General features: G+C 41.1%; 1 protein-coding gene across 1 annotated transcript in view; it reads right to left on the bottom strand.

The window, feature by feature from the left end:
• The window catches only part of PDE3A (phosphodiesterase 3A), a 393181-nt gene that overhangs the window by 15886 nt on the left and 362858 nt on the right, over nt 1-14437 (bottom strand). The window contains exons 10-14 of the mRNA XM_032796048.2: nt 13388-13499; nt 11514-11627; nt 9285-9484; nt 5759-5962; nt 3354-3509 (exon numbers count right to left, since the gene is read on the bottom strand). Of these exons, the coding sequence (XP_032651939.1) occupies nt 3354-3509; nt 5759-5962; nt 9285-9484; nt 11514-11627; nt 13388-13499 (786 nt within the window). The remainder of the gene's footprint in view (nt 1-3353; nt 3510-5758; nt 5963-9284; nt 9485-11513; nt 11628-13387; nt 13500-14437) is intronic.

Here is a 14437-nt window from a genome sequence, read left to right as displayed (position 1 = left end):
ACCTTTTCAGAGCAAGGGCTGGCTTGTCAAAATAGTTTTCTTATGAATTTTGCCTTTCTTTTAAGCTGCATTATAAATAAGTTGAGCGACTCTGCTTTTGTGTTTCTTTGACCTGCCAAGCTTCAGGCCATAGTCACTCGTTTCCTGAGGAGGGCTGTAATGAACATGTCAATGTAGGGTCATTCAAAAATGCAAGATCCTCTGCACATGTCCCTTTGCTAGACTTCTTTTGGGGGAGCAGGGGGTGGGGGGGGAGAGAGGGTCCCCTCCTGGTGCTCTGATGGAAGAGATAGTTTTCTACCAAGGTCCACTGTATGAGCCAAACACTCATGTTCTTTTTCAGTCATCCCTAGTGCAGCAAAATTCCTTTATTATAAGATTTGGTCCTATAATAAAATAATTGATAATGCATATGACTTGTTATGCAAACTGATGTGACTAGACTGTGGAGACCTAAATGTGAGAAATAAAAAAACAATTCATGAACATTATTGAAGATCCACAGTCAATTTCTAAGACATTACATCCATGTTGAATTTGTTTTCCAAGTGCCTAGTTTCTCTGAGAATCCAAGATCTGATTAACTGAACCATCTCCCTTTTGAGAAAAGGGAAACACAAAGAGTATCCAGTTAAACTTTGATGAATGCCTCACTTCCAGCTTTCCTGCATTTTCTAACAAGGTACAAACAGTTCAGTGCTCAGCTATCAAATATTTTATCTCCCCCCTCCCATCATTATCTCAAAACCAAAGTGTGTGCACATTCCTGAGATAACAAGTGGATTAACCAGAGATGGCAGTTCTCTCTCCTTCACAGCATGACATCTCAGATTTCATGTGAAGAAGCTGTCAATGTTGGGAAGAAAGTCGACTGATGAAAAGTTTAACATTAATCAAGCTTAATTCTTTCAAGCTTATGTGCTCGATTTACAGTTGGAAACAACACACATCTCACTGGTCTTCCTTTAAATATCAAGATTAAAACCCATTAAACATACTTCAACAATATTGTGTGCTTTTCTAAATTTAAATACAATAAGTTTTTGATAACACTTAGAATTCGTACAGAGATGTAATTCTTCAAAGCCCGGTACACTTCTGTTTTTTAATGGAGGGGATGCTGTCAAGAATGGCTCCCGATTTTCATGGCATATGCTGAACATAAGAACAAAAGAGTGGTCAGATCAAAGGTCTATCCAGTGCAGCAGCCTGTCTACTGACAGTGACCAATGCCAGGTGTCCCAGAGGGAGCGAACCTAATAGGTAACGATCAAGTGATCTCTCTCCTGCCATCTATCTCCACTCTCTGACGAACAGAGGCTAGGGACACCATTCCTTACCCATCCTGGCTAATAGCCATTAATGGACTTAACCTCAGTTCTCTTTAAAACCGGTATAAGCTAGCCTGCCACACACTTCTCAGGCAAGAAGTCTCCACAGGTTGAAGCGGTGAAGAATCCAAATTCTTTTCTATTGTTTAAACCTGGTCGCCCATTAACTTCATTTGGTGCCCTAGTTCTATATCATGGACAAGTAAATAACTTTTACTTTCTCCACATCACTCATGATTTTATATACCTCTATCATATCCCCCCTTAGTCTCCTCTTTTCCAAGCTGAACAGTCCTAGCCTCTTTAATCTCTTCTCATATGGGACCTGTTCCAAACCTAATCATTTTAGTTGCCCTTCTCTGAACCTTTTCTAATGTCAGTATATCTTTTTTGAGATGAGGAGACCACATTTGTATGCAGTATTCAAGATGTGGGTGTACCATAAATTTATATAAGGGCAATAAGATATGAATTACATTGTACATTTGCAATCCATTATTATAGCAAACCTACTCTGGGGAGACTGGTGTATCCCTTATAATTCTTCCTTTCAAAAATGAGAAACTGGATGTTTTCCTTAAAATACACAGTTGTGTTAGAGACTGGGGGAGTGGGAAAGGTGATAGGGTGTTGGCTAGATCCTCAGCTAGAATAAATCAGCTGATACATATGAGCCCATTGTCTTTAATACCTGCAGCAGGTTCTGGAGGAAAACTGCTACTATACATCATGTTGGTATGGCAACTAATGTCATTCAAAGGACATAATGAAAAGCACATTGCATAAAGCACTCAGAAGCATTGATTTTTTCAGGCACAACGTGCATTGATCAAAAATCTCTATCAGTTTAATAGAATGTTTCTGGCTATCAGCCATCTTGGAAATCACTTTCAAGCCAAGAATCAAACGATACTATATAGTGCCCATCCTAAAAGGAAGGCTGACAGCAAGGACAACGAAGATAAAACCTTAATCAGAGTGTGCTGATGGAATAAATCTACTGTAAAGCACACAACATCATAATGCTTTTGCTGATCTTGTTTTAGGGTTCCTTGTCAGCAGCTTTTATGACGTTGCTGCCTTTAGTGTTCCAGAACATATACTGTGCACGCCATCCGCTGTGACGGATCCAACGTGAGCCACATCATTATATCTGATTTGTATGCAGTGGCGTTTAAATGACTGCATCTCTTTACCTGAAATACAATGAGGTGCAGCAAACAAATAATAAGAGCACAGTCCTGGAGGAAAATCCAGGAGATTATGGCAGAACTTTCTCTTGCAGTACGATTTATTTTTAATAATTAGCTTTATATTTATGCAGAGGCCAGTGTCCTTTTGCATCCTTGGGTGCTTTGAACGAAGAGGCCAGATAAATGCTTGAATTTTTCTTCATCTCACTCCCCCTACACATACTACCAGAGAGCAGAGGGAAGCCAGCGCTTTCCCAATGCAGTCGCTAATATGCTAAAACCAGGGGCAGTCAGCACCCTGCCGTGCTTAACATGCAACCTCTGGGTCACTGTCCAGCCCTTCCCAGAAGATTCTTGGGCCTTGAGGGGCAGTGGCTCAGCTTGCTGGCCCATTCCCAATAACGTAAGATATATGGTATAGTTACCCCTGAAAACTCAGGGGGGAAACTGGCCCTGGATGCAGTGGGATAGTTCCCCTGAATACAGGCAGTGCTAAACGGGCAAAACAGGTGTTCTCTAATTCTAACTGAAAAAGATTAAGATCAGGCTCCCTCAGAACTCAAAACTTCCAAGGGAATACAACGGGGTTGCTTTGCTTCCAGTTCCCTGCAAACCAAGTTATGGTGTTCTGTTCTTGAATGCCATCATGAACCTTGAAAAGGGCATAGTTCATGCAAAAACAGAAAGTGTATTCCTCAAACTTTCTTTAAAAATAAAAGTAATTTCACCCAGCACTGAAATGCAATCAACTCCAGGCTAAAACACAGCCGCACTACAGAATAATTTAGGACAGAAAGTAAATTCATTCCTGCTTTGGGCACACATTTACCTGTTCATAGAATTCATTAACAATGCCCTCTGTCCACTGCAGATGCAAGTCTTTGCATTTGGCAGGCCCATTGATATCAGCCAGTTTGATGCACATTTGGCAAACCAACAAGCGGTCATTTTCATTAGTCCAGTCAATTCCAACATCATCATTCACCTGGAAGATACACAAAGGGGTAAAACCATTACAATAGCCCATGGTAAGAGGAAAATCTTATCCTGTGATGTGCTAAAACATGCTCAGCTACTGAATGCAAACTACAAACCTAAATAGGTGGGTTTGCCCTGGTTTGTAATTTAAGAGTGTAGGTCAAGCATGAAAAAGAAGAGTAAATGCCAATAATTAAGGCTTGAGATAGATAATTAGGAATCATATAATTATTTAGCAATTAATACTCTGGCTCTAAAGCATTAATAACAGAAGACAAACCTACAACATTTTCTAAGAAACAATGGCCTTATTTATATACAAAGTTGCACCAATTTAACTAGAGGTGTGTTCTAAAACCAATTTTAGTTAAACTGGTATAGGCTTGTGTGTAGACAGACAAAGCCTACATTTCTTTTCTATTTGGGCTAAATGTGTTTGAAAGAGTTTCCCCACCAAAAAAAACCTGACACAAATTATTTTGTCCCTTTTAAAACAAACGGGTTCTCTTGTGATCTAACGTGACCACAGCTATAATTTAAATCATGAAGCAGCTTTAGTCTCTCAATACAAGATCAAATAGGCAGCGGTAAGGCACAGGGAAATCAAGGGCTTCACATTTCTACCAAAGCGGTTTCTCTCTCCAGTATTATAATGATGTGACTATGTATCCTACCTCCACTGTGCCAGTGATATCAGCCTTCATTGCCCATTAGTTCAATTTTCCCTAAAGCACCTTCATCCTTTCTCCCACACCACCCTTTATGTATGGGAGAAGCTCCCCATGAATATCTGTGTCATTGTCTTCATTCAAATCTCTCCTTAGAGTTCACCTGTTTCAATGTCTACAAAACACTTGACAATGGAAGCTGGTATGCTAAGACCACTCCTTATGACATCATACATGACTTCCTCAGTGTTACCTGGTCTTCCCACTACTTGTTTGTTATATCCACTTGCTGTCCACTGCACATTTTACACTGCAAGCTTTTGGGGGCAGGGACTGTTACATGTATTTATGCTGCCTGCAGCCCAGCATAAATGGGCCCTGATCTCTGACTGGGGCCTGTAGGCACTTCTGCAATATAAATGAGTGATTAAATCACTAAGAATCATAGATAATTTCCTTTAAGGCAGAGACAAATTTAGCACAGAAAGTTTTATTTGGTTAATATTTTCAGCTATTCCTCTCACTTTTTTATTGTGTAACCACTCACACTATCCAATGACCCAACATAGTGGGGCAGCTGCCAATTGTCATTACAAATCTATAGTCAGTCAATAGGACATGCCACTTCAAGCCATCCATCGATTTCCTCTTCTGAGAGAGTGCAAATATCACCTTCACATGTGACATCTACCGTCCACTTGCCACATAAATTTAAACCAAGTTTAATGTTGAGCACGTCCAAGTTATGTCTGGTAGGGTACTAATGAGTGGCTAGCTTGCCTATTTCTCATATAAATCATGTTTTGTTGCTGGATCTAGAGCTATAATACCTCTGGCTTTAACTCATCCTTTTTCTCTGGCTATTTAACCTCACAAAAATGAACATTTAGGACAAAGTTATCAAATCCAGGTGTCTAAATCAAGGCACCAAAATCAGTGATGTAGGCATCAAATTCAGCTCCCACTGACATTAATGGGAGTCCTTCTGTTGACTGCAGTGGGCTTTGGATTGGGCCCCATCTGACCTGATTTGCAGAGATGCTGAGAACCCACCGATCTGTCTGATTTTAGTGGGGTATGAGAGTGTTCGGCACGTCCGAAAAGTTAGGTCACTTATTTAGGTACCTTACTATGGATTTAGCTGCCTAACTGAAATGTCTGGACTAGGTTCTTAACACAGTACATAAGATGGTTATAAAAGAGAGAGAATGGTTAAGAAGAAATGGAAAACAAAACTGATCACACGTTCATAGGTTCCAAGCTTTCTCCATGTCATTCCTTCATCAGTGTATCCACAGAGAGAGAGGCAATACCATGCTGCTGAGTGATGCAGCTTAATATCCAGTTAAAGTAACTAATTTCTCATAATTTTCAATAGCTTAGATAGCTAAATGAATATTATGAAAAATTGTTCAGAACGTGTTTTGAGAAATACCTGTTACTGTTTCAGTATCACTATTCACTGAATGGAGCTGTGGGGCTGCGTTTTTAGTGATCTTTCCCAGCTGGTGACTCATTTGATGTGCAGAAGGGCAAGAAGAATCCTCTTTCCCTTTAGAAAGCATTGGAAATGAGAATTTCTTATTACCTTGGCATTGAATCTGGCTACAAAATCAAAGTGTTTCTTCAGGTCAGTGGCCAAAATGGCCTCAATTACAAGGAAGCGGAAATGCTTGAATTCCACATGATCAAGGTTGACTAAGAAGTTATACTCTGGCCTGGACATGAAAAGATTCCACGCAGCAGCTGCATGATGGTTCTCCAAAACAGAGCGGTCGTTATACAGCACAGCCTGTGGAAACAATACACTGATTTAAGAATCTTCCTAGTGTCTGAAACAGAAAAACATGAAATAAGAATGACTATTGGAATAATGAAATGACTTTTGATGATGGGAGAAATGAGAGAAAGGATCAGGTCTTTAAAAAAAAATTTTGCAGAGATTTTAAGGAGTGTTAATCTCTGACAGCAGTAACAGCAGTTGTATATCTGTTTCCCAGTGGTGGTGAAGACTGATTTGGAAGATCCAGCTCTTGCACTCTAGACAATCTCCCATTTCTGGTTGACCCACGCTGTGATGAGTTAATCTGGTGTTTTACATTAGCCATGAATGCATTGGCAGAGAGCAGATAAATTCACTATATAGCAGTGGTCAACTGGAAATAGAAGATCCTTTAGAGTGTAAGACCCAAACATGTGTGCATGTGTGTTATATATATTTTACACAAACACATAGATGCACACTTTAATATTAGTCATTAATGAAAATATATTACATAAAATAGCAGGAATGGCTCTAACATTTTTGCTGTCCCAACCAAAAAAAAAAAAGAGCGCCGCCCCGCCCTCACAAGTGCCATGCCGCCAAACTCCTCCCCGAGTGCCGTGCTGCCCAAGTCCCCGCCCCCTGAGCATTGCACCGCTCAAGACCCCGCCCCCGAGCACCGTGCTGCTGAAGCCCGCCCCCACCGAGCGCAGCGCCGCCCAAGTCCCCTTCCCCCCAGCGCCGCACCACACTGCCCAAGCCCCAGCCTCCCCCGAGCGCCACGCCTAGCCAAACAAACAAAAAAAAACCCTGAGCGCTGCTCTGCCCCAAGGTGCCACCCCAAGCACATGCTTGGTAGGCTGGTATCTGGAGCCCGCCCTGTATAATAGTACTTCCACCACTTCACAGAGCTTCAATCTTCAAGAGCAAAGGTGTTTTGTGGTTGGGGCTTCTAACTGGTTCTTTCAATCTAGTATGGTTATATAGTTCCCATCACACTAATATGTGAACTTCTAGCTCCTGTATTTTATACATATATGACCTAACAGAACCTGCAACACCAAAATCCCCAGTTGGTTAAAATTACACTGATGTTGAAGGCCCTAGCTCTGAGAAATGATGATGCTCCACTCAGAAACTAGATTAAACAAAGCACTAGGGAATATGTGTTAGGGAATAGTCCTGTACTGGTCCAGGATTTAAAGTCACATGGTCCAATTCTGCTTGAATTTCAGCCACAATCTCTTGACTGTTTAGCATAAGGAGAGAAATACCAAATTTGCCTGTGAATAAATAGCGTTTTTATTTAGTTTTGTGGAGATGTGTCTATATATATTCAAGTACATACTTGAATATCATTTTTTTCATTACCGCCAGCATCAAAGTAGTATTGTTATAGTCTTCTGAAGCCATCACAGTTCATCACTGCGTAGATTGTGTTGCAAAATTTGAGTTGCTGTGAGCAGCCCCTTCTGCTTAGCCACAGAGTAAACATGTCACCTTTGTGACACATATACCCTGCCAGATGGGATCACTCTTGATGGCAGATTTTTGGCTGGGCAGCAGCACTTTGCTATTCCTCAAAGCTGCTGCTGCTGTTCTGGTAACAAAGCAAGTGATCAAAAGAGGGGAGGAACCAGATCGAACTGAAACTTTGTGGACTTCAAGTGATACCAAAGTGAAATGAGATCCAACAGGGACCTTGATGCTGTCCATTCATTTATTTACAACCCAGTAAGTACTGTACATTAAGAGCTATCATCTAACTTCTATTCCTGACTTTTACAACTGTTTAACCAGAACAAGTGTTTTTTGGCTGGATCTTAGGAGAATGCAGGAGGAGCTTTCCTCTCTACTAATACTGGCATAGTACCTCACAAACATCAATGGATTTCACCCTCCCAACATCCTCGTGAGGTAGAGAAGTACTATCCACATATTATAGATGGGAAACTGAGGCACAGTGAGGCCAAGTGACTTGCCTAAGGTCACATAGGAAGTCTGTGTCCCAGCTGAGAACTGAACTCAGGTTTTCTGAGTCATAGTCCAGGTCCGTAACCATTAGCTCACCTTTCTTTCCTTCCAGAAACAACAATCATAAGCTCCTTTTCTACAGAGTATGCTGAAGCTACACTGTGGTTTGGGACGTAAAGGATGGAAGGATGGTCTTCTGGTTAAGACAATGGACTGGGATTCACTCTCACTCACTCACTCACTCACGCCCGTCACCCCAATTGGGGTATGGGCCGCCAACCACAGATCTCCAGAGTCCTCTATCCTGGGCCATTCGCTCTAGCTGGTTCCAGGTATAGCCCATTTTTTTGCTATCAGCCTGAAGGTCGCGTCGCCAGGTGTTTCTTGGACGGCCTCTTTTCCGCTTGCCTTGGGGGTTCCACCGCAGTGCCTGTCTGGTGATGTTAGTTGGCTGCTTGCGTAGTGTATGTCCTATCCAACCCCACCTTCTCCTTCTGATTTCTTCCTCTGCTGGGAGTTGACGGGTCCTCTCCAAGAGGTGGATGTTACTGACGGTGTCTGGCCAGCGGATCTGGAGAATCCTTCTGAGGCAGCTATTAATGAAGGTCTGGATCTTCCTGGTGGTTGTTTTGGTTGTCCTCCAGGTTTTATTTCCATACAGTAGGACTGATTTCACATTGGAGTTGAACAGTCGAATTTTTATTGCCAGGGAAATCTGAGTTTAGTGGCCAGCACTGGCACGGACTTCTTGTGACCTTGTGCAACTCATTTAATGTCCCTTCGCATTAGTGCTGTATCTGTAAATAGGAGGTAAGAATACTTCCCTACCTCACTAGAAATTAGTAAAGATAAATTCATTATTGGTTATGAGGTGCTCAAATGCTACCACAGATGAGCAATCAGAGAAATAGCTGGTGCAAAATCTGACCTCTCCTGTACACAGAAAAATATGAAAAAACAAGGAGCCTCTTAATTATACAATTCTGTGTGTCACTCCATATGAAGTCAGCGTATTCACTGCACAGAAGTTAGGAGTTCCATATGAACTGACAGAAATGTAGTCTCTCTTCCTCCAAATGTTTTTTTAAATCAACAAATCCATCAGTAAGATAAATAGAAAAAATCTACCTAGCCCCAAATTAAAGAGATTCTTAGTGCTGTTGGTGTGCATAGTTCAAGTGTAACCATGCTCCACAACATACTGTGGAACAATCACAATTTGTGCAATGAGAAATACAGTAGTCAATGTTAACAATTTCACAGTTTACATCAGGCGAGTACCCAATGCAAGCCAGAAACACCCTTGACAATGAAAAGCTGCGCTCAAAAGTCTTTGACAATTATGTAGACTTTAAAAATGTGGCCCAAGACTTACCTGAGGCGCACTGGTTGCAACCAAAAAGGCATTGGTCCTTCCTGGATGATCATAATCATGCATGGCTGCAGCTACATAAAGTGCCATCAATTCTAGGGCAGGGATGTTGCCAGCCAGGCAGCCGTAACTCTCATCTGCAGGTGTGTACATCTTCGAAAACACATATCCCATATGGCCATGAGTGATTCCACTATCAGAATCTGAGCAGAAATAGAGTCCCTTACTGAGTATTAATTACTTATTGAAAATATAGACCATGAGCAAAATTGTGTGCCTGTGTGTCACAAAACCCCCCAAAACATTTGACCAAAACCAGTCATCTCAGATCAGGTCTAGTATCCCAGTGCAGAAATACTGAACTCAATGATTTCTGGTATTTTGTGTATGTCCCAGCAACTTAAAAATGACTGTTACCCTAACTAGAGTTGGCACAATTGGATGTTTATTTTTTTTACAATTCTGATGGATAATATCAATGTTTATTTTTAAGCATTTTTTTCCCATTTTTAATTTAAATTTTCTCAGTTGTGCAAAATTCTGGGTTTTAAGCATTTTCCTCCTCTTTTTATGTATGTAAATTTTGCAGGCAATAATGAGGGAGTCAGACAATAATTATTTAGTGACAGTAGATGTTTGGATTCAAAAAGTTATTTATAAAAAACTGATAAACATAAACTGTCAACATCACATGTCAAAATACACATATTAAATATCCTTAAATCAAAGTCTTAGAGGTTCTCTAGCAGCATTTTTCTTACTTTGCCTATCTGTAATTTTGATTAACATCAATTAAAATATTTTTTCGTTAGTTTGCGTGTGTACTGTGAAATTGACATTCACTAAGATTTCCCAGTAAAAATCAAACCTTCCCAGCCTAATCATAACACTGTAAATTTATGTGCAATTAATTAATTAATTGTGAGGCATTAATCAATGACCAGCTCAGCGTTTCTTAGCTAATCCACATTTGCAGACCATGGCTCTCTGTTTCCCTCCAGTGGCCGGACCACATAGAGGTTTATTAGTCATTTACAGACTTTGAGCTAACAGATGTGGGTCTTTAAGCTCAGGCAGTGGAGACAGTCTGAGACTTCTGGAACAGATCACTTTCAGAGGCAGATACTGGACTAGCCAGACACCTGGCTATGGTAATTCTGCTATTGTAATTCTTATGAGTGAATGTCTTTCAAAAAATGTTTTTTGTAAATCATCTCTCCACCCAAAAGATCCCAAGTGTTCATCATCACTTAAGTGACTTGTAGAAAGAAAGGGCTTAAAAAGAACATGAAGAAGTAAGATGGTCCTACAAAACTTACAAAAGTCTTGAATTCACATATTTTTACATGTGAAATACTGTGCTTCTACAGTATAGTTGGGACCCTATCAAATTCATGGAGGTTCATTTTGGTAAATTTCACAGTCCTAGGATTTTAAGCATCTTAAATGTCATAGGTTCAGATACTGAAATCTGAAATTTCACAGTGTTGTAACCATAGGTGTCCTGACCCAAAAGGAGGTCATGAGGGGATTGCAAGGCTATTGTAGGGGAGTCTTGGTATTGCCACCCTTATTTCTGTGCTGGTGGTGGTGGTGGCTCTGCCTTCAGAGTGGGACACTTGACCAGTAGCTGCCACACTCTGTCTGTCCAGTTCTGAAGGTAGTGTAGAAGTAAGGATGGCAATACTGCGACACTCCTACAAAAGCCAGATTTCACAAGGGAGACCGGATTTCACGGCCTGTGAGGTGTTTTTCACAGCCATGAATTTGGTAAAAATAATAATAAAAAAAAAGAGAGAGAAATATAGCACTCTCATAGAACTGGAAGGGCCCTAAAGGGTCATTGAGTCCAGCCCCCTGCCTTCACTAGCAGGACCAAGTACCGATCTTGCCCCAGATCCCTAAGTGGCCCCCTCAAGGACTGAACTCACAACACTGGGTTTAGTAGGCCAATGCTCAAGCCACTGAGCTATCCCTCCCCTCCACTCCAACCAATACTTAGGTAGGGCCTTAAGTATAGTTGATGGAAATCCACTGGAAAGAATTGGTCTACCACAGTTGCAAAACACAAATAAATATTCTAGCACACATTAAATATCGAATTTATATTACTAAAATTGTTGGAAAGTCCTCCCTACGCAGCCTCCTCATTTGGTGATTTATCTCTAGCAAATGAAATGTACAGTATTCCACAACCCATGTCCTAAAAAACCAGTATATTAAAAAGAATACCTGAATCACTTGCTGACCCATGGTCATTAATCACAGTTGGGAGTCCTGGGATAGGCTGAGTAGTAAGGTACCAAACAGCATGTAGAACATCAGTCGCATGAATTCTGTTGTGATCTATGATACAAATCAAAGCAATCGATGACACTATTATTAAACATGCAGATTCTATCAGAGGGCACGCAGCACCATCTACTGGCTAGAACAGGGAACTTCTAGAGACTTTCAGTTCAAGGAACAGCAAAAAAAACAACAGACATTACAAGATCTGAGGACCCCTGCTTATTTTGTATGAATTCTGTAAGTTTTCAGCTTTCCTTTGACTACTAGGTTGCTACTGGAGGGGGAGCTTTTATACACCAGGCACAAAGAGGGGAAGCCATGGGGGAGAACTACTCCCCCACGCAAGAGAGAAGAGAGGGAGCTTTGAGCCTAGGAATGAGAGCCCTGCTCCCTTCTACTTCCCCAGCCTTTTGTTATGCAAGTATCATCTGATCAATACAAAGGGTGAAATACTGGTTCCTTTAAAATCAATGGAAAGACTCCCCTTCATGTCATGATGGCCAGGATTTCTCCCAGTCTCTAACAATAAGAGCTTGTTTTCACTGCAATGATTAGCTTGAGTTATCCCACTAGTCTAGCCTGAGTGAGAGCAGCCACATCTTGAAACAACACTCAGGCTACAGGGTGATTGGATTAGCATCTGACCAGCTGGGCTAACTCAAGTTGTTGCCTGTAACTGCATCCCTGCTGCATCACTAGCTTGAGCATCAGCAGCCCTTGAGCTTCAATCCACACATCCCTGACAGGCCAGTTAGCTCAAGCTTAAAGCAAAGAACTACTTAAATTGAGCTGGAGATTTGTGCATGGGGATGGGAGTCAGACTAAGGACAACACCAGAGTTACATCTTCAGCTAACATCACAACAAACACAAGCCCTTATATAGATTTTGTTCAGCTCTGGTATCAGTCTCCAACAATGCAACATGTAGATAAAAGGCCCTTCAAATCTGGGGGAACTTAAATGTTATATTTCTTTGGCAAAGATAATAAAATTCTGGGACAGAGTCCTAAGAATCTTAAAAATATAGCTTATATATTTCTATACAGATATTCCTAGTAAATGTATCTCAATAACTTCCAACATTTTCTATATAATAGGTATCTCTACAGTAAATCATATAGCTATATATGGGTGTATACTTGCTTCTGAATCCATAGCTAGCGAGCATAGAAGAGCTGGGATGTCTGCTGAAAGTTATGCCAGGAGTCCAGGACCACAGGTTTAAAATCACTGTTCTATAGGATCTTTTGTGTGGAAGCATATCACAGTGTGCATATCTCTAACTCAACTCTCCTGCGGGAGCAGGGGTGGGCTGGGGGGAGAGCAACCATTCCAACAATACCACCAACCAATAACAAACATGGCTAGATAGAACAGTCCCTGATACCTATAAACTCTCAAAATGGGAGCCATCTTACTACCTGAGATTTACACAGAGTTTCTATAAAGTAAAATAAAAAAACCCCAAAACCAAAACCCTAAAAGACAAACAGATGGAAACGTGAGAGCAGACTTCAGGAAGAGCCTCTGCAGAGGAGGCAATTAGCTTAGCAGTGTTGCATGTATTGACAAAATTGTGGGACACACTTAACAATGCGCAAAGCTTTGCGTACATCACATCCTGTACACCAAAAGAGGAATACTACTCTTATGCATTTAGTCAAGAGGTAGGAGACAAAATGCAGCCCTTGAAAGAAGAAATGGCTGTGGTGACTAAGGAGAGGAAAGAATGTATAAAAAATAATTACTGAACATGTCAAAAGTCAAAGACATCTGAGCAAGAGACTCTTATTTGACCTGAAGTTTTACTTACAAGGTATCTCTCGGTATCCACACTCCAAGGCGTGAAAGTAATTCATGAACTCCCGCTCTGGAATCTTAAAGGCTTCAAACAGCCCCATGTCTTCAAAAAGCCTGTATGATACCTGGAAAAGAAAAACAACCACACTGCTAAGGAGACCAAAAAAGACATAGTAAAAGCTGATCCTATAAAGTCATCAGGTCTATCCCTATTCAATATAGGATTGTTCCCTACGGCATTTTGTCATGTGAATCATCTGATCTAGTTCATGTGAGGAAGCTACCAGTACTTCTGCTGAGAGACAGTTACCAGACAGGTTGTTTAGAAATTGTTCACCAAAATGTTCCTCTTCTTTGTACTCTCTGATTGTTCTAAGCAACTTTTCTCCTTCTCTGATGGTTACCCTCTTCCAATACATGTTCCTGGTTATATTCCTTTCTGGTGACACTTAGCCAGCTTAGATATTATCATCAGTTTTAAGTGCCCCAAAATGTGCTAGGTGCCTCACAAAAAACCATAACAAAACACAAAAACACAGAGGAGATTTACAAAGACTGATAGGAATTAGCATCAATCATCCAAAGCCCAAGATTTGGTGGTGATGGGGGACTTCAACTACCCAGATATATGTTGGGAAAATAACACCGGGGGGCACAGACTATCCAATAAATTCCTGGACTGCATTGCAGACAACTTTTTATTTCAGAAGATTGAAACAGCTACTAGGGGGGAAGCTGTTCTAGACTTGATTTTAACAAATACGGAGGAACTCGTTGAGAATTTGAAAGCAGAAGGAAGCTTGGGTGAAAGTGATCATGAAATGCCCATTGGATAGGCTGTGCTTGTTGGGGGCCCCTTAATAGTGTCCATTTTGAGAAATTACTGCCAAGCTCTCCTCCAGTTGTTTTTGCCCCTCAGTTTTGATTGTCCCATGAGGACGCTTACCTATGAGGCTCTCTGAGCTTAACCAATCCGGCGCTTCTCTGAATCATTGTCTCTATTGTTGCGGGTTGCTTTATCCCTGTGTCCCTTCCGTGGCTGAATGCGACTCGTTATGTTCAG

This window comes from Chelonoidis abingdonii, chromosome 1 (genome assembly GCF_003597395.2).
Source record: "Chelonoidis abingdonii isolate Lonesome George chromosome 1, CheloAbing_2.0, whole genome shotgun sequence".
Lineage (NCBI taxonomy): Eukaryota > Metazoa > Chordata > Testudines > Testudinidae > Chelonoidis > Chelonoidis abingdonii.
This window is presented reverse-complemented; position numbering and strand designations above follow the sequence as displayed.